Here is an 8,200-nt window from a genome sequence, read left to right as displayed (position 1 = left end):
AAGAAACCCATCAACCCTGGAGGCAGCCAAGAACATTGCCATGAGCACCAAGAAGATCCAAGAAGCTCAAGGCCTCTTCTGAAGGGCAGCAAATTCTTGCAACCAACTGTGATTTGAGCCTGGAAGTGGGAAGGAATTTTCGTCTGTGCTTGGAGGAGGAATAAGTGTGTTGTGGCAGTATGTCAGGGCCGAAGGCCCTTGCGCAAATCAGGGATGATGGAGACATTTCCATCTTGTGTGCGTGCCTCAGGGCAGGAAATGGGGCATGCCCGCTGCTGGGGGTGTCTTTACTCAGACATGCCTCAGGAGCTGACCTTGCTCTCTTGTGCAAGAAAGAAGAAAACAGGAGGACTGAATTTGCCATACCTCAGTCAGCCAGTGGGAAACAAAAAAGTAAAGACATTGGGAGAGGAGGGTCGGAGAGGGGGAGACAGATTAGGAGGAGGAAAGAAGGGGGAAAGTGATGATTGCTGTGTTAAAACATCGGGAACCAAGACCCAGCTTGTTTGCCTGTCTTCTGAAGATGGATCTTGTTTTTTCTTTCGGGGGGGGTGACCCTGTCAGACTAGCTTTCACAGTTGTCCTCTGCTAGGAAGCCCAGAGAACATGAGGGCTGGCATGCATCTACTGGAATTTAGACGTGACCACTAGCGGGGCTTGATTCAGCTGCCCACTTCTCACTGCCAATAGGGAGGTGCCCTGAGGAGTCCCAGGCATGCAAGAATGGCAGCCCTCAGCTTGGCTGGGTAACGGAAGAGGAAACAGCATGTTTAGCGTAAGTTTTCTCCCACTCCTGGGCAGGTGTGGCATTTCACAGCTCCCACCTGCAGGATCACAATCGTGTTTACTTTAAAGAAGGAAGCAAGCCAGGGAAGACTTGACACTCTTCAACACCAGACCTGTATTTCTTTAAGACACAAATTCCCCTCTCCCACTTCTCATTCCACAACCAGTCCACAGATTCTGCACTTCTAAAGATGGACCTGGGACACAAAATATGCACTTACGAATTGTCCATGCTTGGTCAAAGGAGACCCACAACCTGTGTCTTCCTGGTGGATCTCAACTAGTATGAGCTCTCGACGCAGGCCACAGTTTTTCTGAGTGCATTTCCTAGAGCCCCCTTGACCTCCCTGTTCCGCAGGCTGTAGAGGAGAGGATTGACCATGGGCGTGAGGATGGTGTAGAAAAAGGAGAGCACTTGATTGAGCTGCCTCAGTGAGGCTGTCCTGGGTATCATATAGACAACGACGAGGGTGCCATAGAAAACAGTGACCACCATGAGGTGAGAGGAGCAGGTGGAGAAGGCCTTCTGCCTCCCCATGGTGGTCGGGATCCTCAGGATCGCAGCTATGATGCAGATGTAGGATACCAAAGTGACTACAAACGGGACGACTACATCCAGAAAACAGATTATGAAAGTCACCAGTCTAAGCACGGTGGTGTCACTGCAGGCGAGCTCTAGCAACGGGGCAAAATCACAGAAGAAGTGATCAATTGCATTGGGACCACAGAAGGGTAACTTGGAAAATTGTCCAGTGACTATGGTAGACATCAGTAATCCTGCTAGCCAGGACCCAGCCGCCAGCTGGAGACAGAGCTTCCAGTTCATGAGGCTTGCATAGAGCAGGGGTTGACATACGGCCAAGTACCGATCATAGGACATGGTGGCCAGCAGGTAGCACTCAGCACCTGCAAAACAGCCAAAGAAAAAGAACTGCGTCATGCAGCCTTGAGCAGAAATGGTTCTGTCCCTGGTTAGGAAGCTGGCCAGCAGCCTGGGCAGGATAGTGGAGGTATAGCAGATTTCTACAATGGATAAATTCCCCAGGAAGAAGTACATGGGAGTGTGAAGATGCCGATGTGCCACCACCAGCACAACAACGAGGATGTTGCCAAACATGGTCACCATGTAGATCATGAGAGAGAGGATGAAGAGAGGCACCTGAAGCTTGGGGACGTTACTCAAGCCCAGCAGGAGGAACACCACTGGTGAGGTCTGGTTGTCCCATTCTTCTTTCTCCATGAGGTGCTGTAGGACTTTCTTTTCCCCATGAGGCAGGAAGGGAACCTGGGGAAGGGCATGCGTTTCTGTGTTCTTTGTGAAAATGTACTGGGAAGAAGTCACTGCCAGAGACAACATGGAGGTTTTCCCCCATTTGACTGAATTCCGACTTGGTTTAGGGGCACTATTCCTGGCGAAAGGGCAAGAAAAGGTTCTTTGAGAGGGCCAAACTGCTCTTCTTTGAAGAATCTCCTCTGATTAGAGAGGTGAGTTGCCGCATCGAGGTGCCTATTTCTGTGGAATGAAAGAGAATGTTCATTTGATCATATTAGATTGTGATGCGTGAAGTCATTGCCAGGAGTACCCAGCATAGGTTTTAGCCAAATTTCAAGCAACAGAAAGACGGGCCAGAGAGGAAAACTCCATCATGCAAAAAAGCCTTTAGGGGAACGCATCGTGCCATAGACAGCTTCTTTCCACTGAGGAAGAATGGAGACCGAAGAGGGCTAGAGGTCTCAACTCCCTGAAACATTTGCTTTCTGATGACGCAATTCTGTCCCTGGACAGTCCATCTCTTTCCACGGACCAAGAGTGGCCAGGACTTACTAGCTTGGTAGCTGAAGGCACTGCAAAGGGTCTGTTAGACAGGACACTCACAAGCAGATATGAACTTGGGAGAGAAGGGTGGGAAAAACGGGATTCCAGAGATGAGGTACCTGAGGTTCTAAGCCAAATGAGGAAAAGCGATGTTGCACAAGGAGGAGGCAAAAAGGACAGGGGTGACGATCATTTGCTGGACATCTCTTCCTCCTCACCTTACATTTCTGGGTGCATTTGGGCTGCCTCCCTGCAGCAGCGCAGCACCTGGACCTCAGCATTGCCACCTGAGTGCTCAGGGCTCCCTGTTCAGCACTGCAATGAAGACACAAGAGTGTCCCGGGGGTGAGTGGGGGCTGAGGCAGAGGAGGATCCTCATGAAGCACAGGTTTCCAGTAAATGCCTGATACGCACCTGGTTGCCTGCCCAGGGAACGCCTGTGGCTGAAAGAGAAAGCCCACACCACCTCTCTGGGCTTCCATAACACTCAGGTCAGTCAAAACACTGTCCCTGATGATGCTCTGCCTCAAACTTCACACATTTGACAGAGAGTTGGAGATGGCCAAGGCAGGCACCTGGTGAGCCCAGAGAGTTCCTGGGACGGAGGAGCCCTTTGACTCAGTGATTCAGCGCACCTACACTGGGATGCATTGTTCCAGAAGGTACTTCCATGGGGAGGGTGCCCCAGAGTCAGTGCTCTCAGTAAATCACACCCCATGCGGATGGCTGAGAGACAGCTGTGAGAGAGCTGAGGCATTGAGGTGAAGCCCTAAGACACAAGCAAGATGGAGAAAGAGACAGAGAGAGATTAAGAGTTGAGACATTAAAGGACGTGTGTTGGCACGCTGGCCCCATACCCTCCTCTCCAACCTCTTCATGTCCACGGAGGTGTCCGAGTGCCCATCAGCTGATGCCCCGCAGCTCTGTCTCTGCACTGACAACCACGCTGCCTGTATCTGTTCAGTGGTGTCAAGGACCCAGGGAGGGTATCCAGAGGAAAGAGTGAGCTGGAATAAGAAGACGTGCAGGACAGGGCTGTACCAAGACACATGGCCCCACTTCCTAGTGGCCGCTGTGCAAAGAGCCACTGGCACATTAATGATACCCACCTCAGCAAACCCAGCACCTACCTGTAGTCCCCAGCAGGATGTCACAGCCCTTCCTCTGAGGGGAATGGAGCATGAAAGGCAAGGTCGGGGGCTATCTCCTGCCTCTTCTCCATTCCACCCTCCCCTTTCCAATTCTGCCTGCAGACCCTGACCCATGACTTAGTCACTGCTCTGTCCTTGCACTCACCTGTCACCATCTCCTTCTGAGAGTCTTCAGCAGCACCTGAATATCCCCTTCTCTGCAGTGCCTCCTGGGTTTATAGAAGAGGCTCCTGAAGGTTCCTGCTGCAGCTCAACTCTCTGTGTCACAGAAAGTGAGCCCTGTGCAAGTGAAGCCCCGGGGGGATGAAAGCCTTGAGCTGCCCTCCCTTGGACCTCTGTGCTCTTCGGAGGTGGGGAAACAAGCCGGGGAATGAGCCGTGATCTCTTCCAGCTCACGGAGCAGAACTATAATGAGATGCTCCTCACAGATCTCCTTCTAGACTCCACGAATGGTTGTTGGGGAGGAAGGAGTGATTTCCTCCAAGCTGAGGAGACTGGGAATGTGGGACAGGATAAGTCCCCCACAGGGGTGCCAGGCTCTGCCCTTTAAGGAGAGAGGAAACCCAAACCTTCCCCAGAGGCCAAGGTGCTTCACTTGCTGGGGGCTAAAGTGAGCTCAGCTGCTGATCTAGAGTGACAGTTAGGACTCCACCCTCCTAGAGGAATGGTGCACAGGGTTCTGCTTGGCTCCGGCTTTAGGTTAAGGGAGCTGACTTAGGTTAAGCTCTGCTGACTTGCTCCTCATGACAGGTGGACCCCTCAGGTCTCTCCTCTGAGTGCAAAGGGAGAGAAAGACCCTGAGACATCATTTAGGGTAGCAACTGCACAGAGCATTGTCTCCAGTGGAGTCAGACTTGGTGGTCAGGGCTGTGTCCCAGTAGGGTCTTGAAAACTTCAAAGAGTAGACATTCCATAGCCTGCCTGGACTACTTGTTCCAATGTCTGTCTGTCTGATGTTCTTCCTGTTCCAGGTCAGAATCTCCCCTTTCAGGTTATAGAATCATAGACTCCTAGGATGGTTAGAGTTGGAAGGGACCTTAAAAATCATCTTGTTCCAACCCCCTGTCATGGGCACCTTCCACCAGTCCAGGTTGCTCAAAGCCCCATCCAGCCTGGCCTTGAACACTTCAAGGGATGGAACAGCCACGGCTTCTCTGGGCAACCTGTGCCAGTGTCTCACCACCCTCAGAGCGAAGAATTTCTTTTCCCATATCCAATCTAAATCTCCCCTTTTCCAGTTTGAAGCCATTCCCCCTCGTCCTATCACTACATGCCCTTGTAAAAAGTCCCTCTCCAGCTTTCTTGTAAGCCCCCTTTAAGTACTGGAAGGCCACTGTAAGGTCTCCCTGGAGCCTTCTCTTCTGCAGACTGAAGAACCCCAACTCTCTCAGCCTCTCTTCATGAGAGAGGTCTCCATCCACTTGCATCATAAGAATGGAACCATGTAGTTACCAAGGCTAATGGTTTCTTCACAAACAGAGTCCTTTTGTAACTGTAAGGTTGCAGCCATTCCTGGTGGGGGTCTCTGCAGATCCATCTCTGATCACACATGAAGCCTTGCTCCAGATGTGCCCCAGCTGTTGGTGGCTTTCGATGTGTGTGAGGCCAGAGCGGGGGGACGAGGGGCCCATGAGCAGCCCTCCCTCGGCAGATCCAACCACCCTTCAGGCACACTAGTTGAAGGGGGGTTTAGCAGGTTGGTGGGACAACACAATCTCCAGAGACCCCCTCCAAAACCCTACCGGTGTGATCCTGGGATTCTGTGAGTGATCTGGTTTGAGCCAGTGCACATGAAGGAATTTTTTCCTGGATGATATTTACGTTCACTCTTGGCTCTAGTTAAGGTCTGACCCATGCTTTGACTCCAGATGAGCTTTTCTGTCAAAAACAAGAGCATTTTTTCCTTTCCCACTTGGGTTCTGATAGTGACTCCCAGACACCTTGGCCACCTTTTTCCTCTACAAGACAGCTTGCTTCCAGACACCGCTCCCCTGACTGAAGGGAGCTGAGGGTCCTCACTGGTGCCTACCTGAGGCTGGTGGCAGCTGAAGAAGCGTGTCCTGATCAAGCGGTGCAGGTACAGTCTGGAGAGTTAGGCCCAGCAAGGACTCAGAGCCCATTTTGCCAAGTTGTACCATGCTGTTCCTCCAGGAGTTCCTCAGCTCTTTTAGCGTTGAGGTCTATGGTCAGCAGGGCCCCGTGAGCCTTGTGCAGAGGGCAGGAGAGAGCCAGTCAGCCTTCTCCAGCCCATGAGTCTCTCTAGGAGAAGACCCAGGTCTGCCTTAGGCACTGGTTCTATCCAGCTGCTGGACCCTGGTCTTCATGGTCTCCTCATTGCCTGCACCCGGGCATTGGAGTCCAGGATGTTTGCAGCCCTGCTCCAGTTGCTGGAAGACAGACCTCGTATCCTCCTCACCGGTGATTCCAGCTTGAAGTTCACTGCCATTCACACATGCCCACTAAGAACAGAGGATGCGCCCGCACAGAAGGTAGATGGAAATCGGCTCCAATGAGAACACGGGACACAGGCTACTGCAGGGCTCCATCAGAGAAGCCTGCTGACTAGAAACCTGTTTCCACTCACACGGTCCTTTTTCCCCCTTTGCTCTGTTTTCCTATTTTGTTGCCAAACCACTTTCCAGCTGGTTCTGTTTTCCTTTACACTCAAAAGGAGTTTTCCAGGGCTACACACAACAGGGACTTATCCGAGAGTGCCGATTTCAGGATGTATATAGCAATACACGGATTATGGTGCTGTAGGCATCCTAGTCAAGGGAAGGCTTAAAGGGAAATTGCAAGGAGACTTTTGCAATGGCTGCGTGGGTCTGTAGAAGAGATGCTTCTGAAATGATCATAGAATCATAGAGTGATTGAGGTTGGAAAAAGCCTTTAAGTTCATCGAGTCCAACTGTTAACCTAACACTGCCAAGTCCAGCAGTTAATTTTGAAGGTGACTCATTTTGGCTCATTTTGGAGCTGGTTAATTTTGAAGGGGGTGACAACTCAATCCTTTGGTTCCATGTCAATCCCCTCTCTCAGACCAGTGTCTCCTCTTGTCGATGTAGATGATGAGTTGGGAGGGTCCCTGGACCACCCAGGGGATTAATGACTGAAGTGCTCTGGCTGCACACTTGCACAGGCTTGATGCCCAGCTACACCACCATGAGAAATGTAACAGAATTCATACAGCTTTTGCCAGAAATATCAGTTCCTAGCTGGCAGTCCAGAATACCCATGCAAGCCAGCAAGGCTGGAGAGGCATTTCCTGAGTCTGAAGACAAGTGGGTTGGATCAATATTTGTCTCATGCCACTGGGTAAAGACACAGAGAAAAGCAGAATCCTTACAGAGGGCAGTTCTGGTCTCCCATTTCAAGAAGGAAGAGGAAGCCCAAGAAAAGGGAAGGAAGGGTCAAAACCACAACATGGTATTAGTTACCCTTGTCACGCGTTCTACTGACTGGGTACAGAAATGGATCCTCACAACCGTACCACATCTTTCCTGAAGACCTTTCCAGTCATTCCAGAGTGGAAAGTCCTCCTTTTCACACCGCTGCTGGTGTTTTATCTGCTCACTGTCACGGGGAATGCAGTCACCATTGTCGTCATTTGACTCTGCTGCTAGTACCACACCCCCATGGATCCCTTCCTCAGCACCTTGTCCTTCTTGGCCATTTGGTTCACTTTGGTCATTCCCCTAACATGTTTGGCAGTCTCTGTGGCTGCTTACAAGTCACAGACCTTCTCCTCTGTCTTCCTGGGCCCAGCTGAGTTTAACCTATGTGCTGGGATGTGTTTCTTTTGCTGCAGCGCCATTTGCAACCCCTCATACTACTCTGTCCTTACAAACTCCTGGTTGTGCTCCATGCTCATCTTTAGCTGCTGGGCAATGACAACTCTATCCATGCTCAGCCCACCAACTTGTATGCCATCGGACCCTCTGTGCCCAGTGTAGAGACTGCTTCTTCTGCGGCATTGTCCCTTTGCCGGGAGCAGCCCGCGTGGGCACCAGCTACTATGAAACATGAGCATTGCTCTCTCCTCTTATTTTCAGATAATTTAGGTGTCACCCAACAGATTAAGAACACACAACCCTTTGGGTGTTTGAACTGACCCAGAAAATGGAAACTGGGACTGTGACCTCTGATTCACTGACTCACTATGCTCATCCTGCTGTAGGTGACTGAGCCTGAGCCGCATACAGCCAGTGGTTTAACCTCAGAAAGTTTTCCAGGCACAGCCAGTGCAGAAATTCCCCTGTGCCAGACTAGAGGCAAAGAACAAGCCGGGCAATTGGGTTCTAAGACAAGCCTGAGCCCCAAGCTCAAATGTCCATGCAAGCATGGGGCACCGCCCTATACTGAACTTCCCATTTTACTCCTTGGGTAAGTGCTACCCATTCTGCCCTGGGACAGAGCCTGCGGGGACAACACAGGCTGTGGAGAAGCT

General features: G+C 51.2%; 1 protein-coding gene across 1 annotated transcript; it reads right to left on the bottom strand.

Moving 5' to 3' along the window:
- Positions 1–1,066: 1,066 nt before the first annotated feature.
- LOC309685626 (olfactory receptor 8A1-like) lies at positions 1,067–2,026 on the bottom strand (the record flags this gene model as incomplete). The annotated part of the gene is made up of 1 exon (XM_082501364.1): positions 1,067–2,026. One exon carries the CDS (start codon positions 2,024–2,026, stop codon positions 1,067–1,069), a length of 960 nt encoding a protein of 319 aa, XP_082357490.1.
- Positions 2,027–8,200: the final 6,174 nt, after the last annotated feature.

Source organism: Vanellus vanellus, assembly GCF_965231255.1.
Source record: "Vanellus vanellus genome assembly, contig: HAP1_SCAFFOLD_147, whole genome shotgun sequence".
Taxonomy (NCBI): domain Eukaryota; kingdom Metazoa; phylum Chordata; class Aves; order Charadriiformes; family Charadriidae; genus Vanellus; species Vanellus vanellus.
This window is presented reverse-complemented; position numbering and strand designations above follow the sequence as displayed.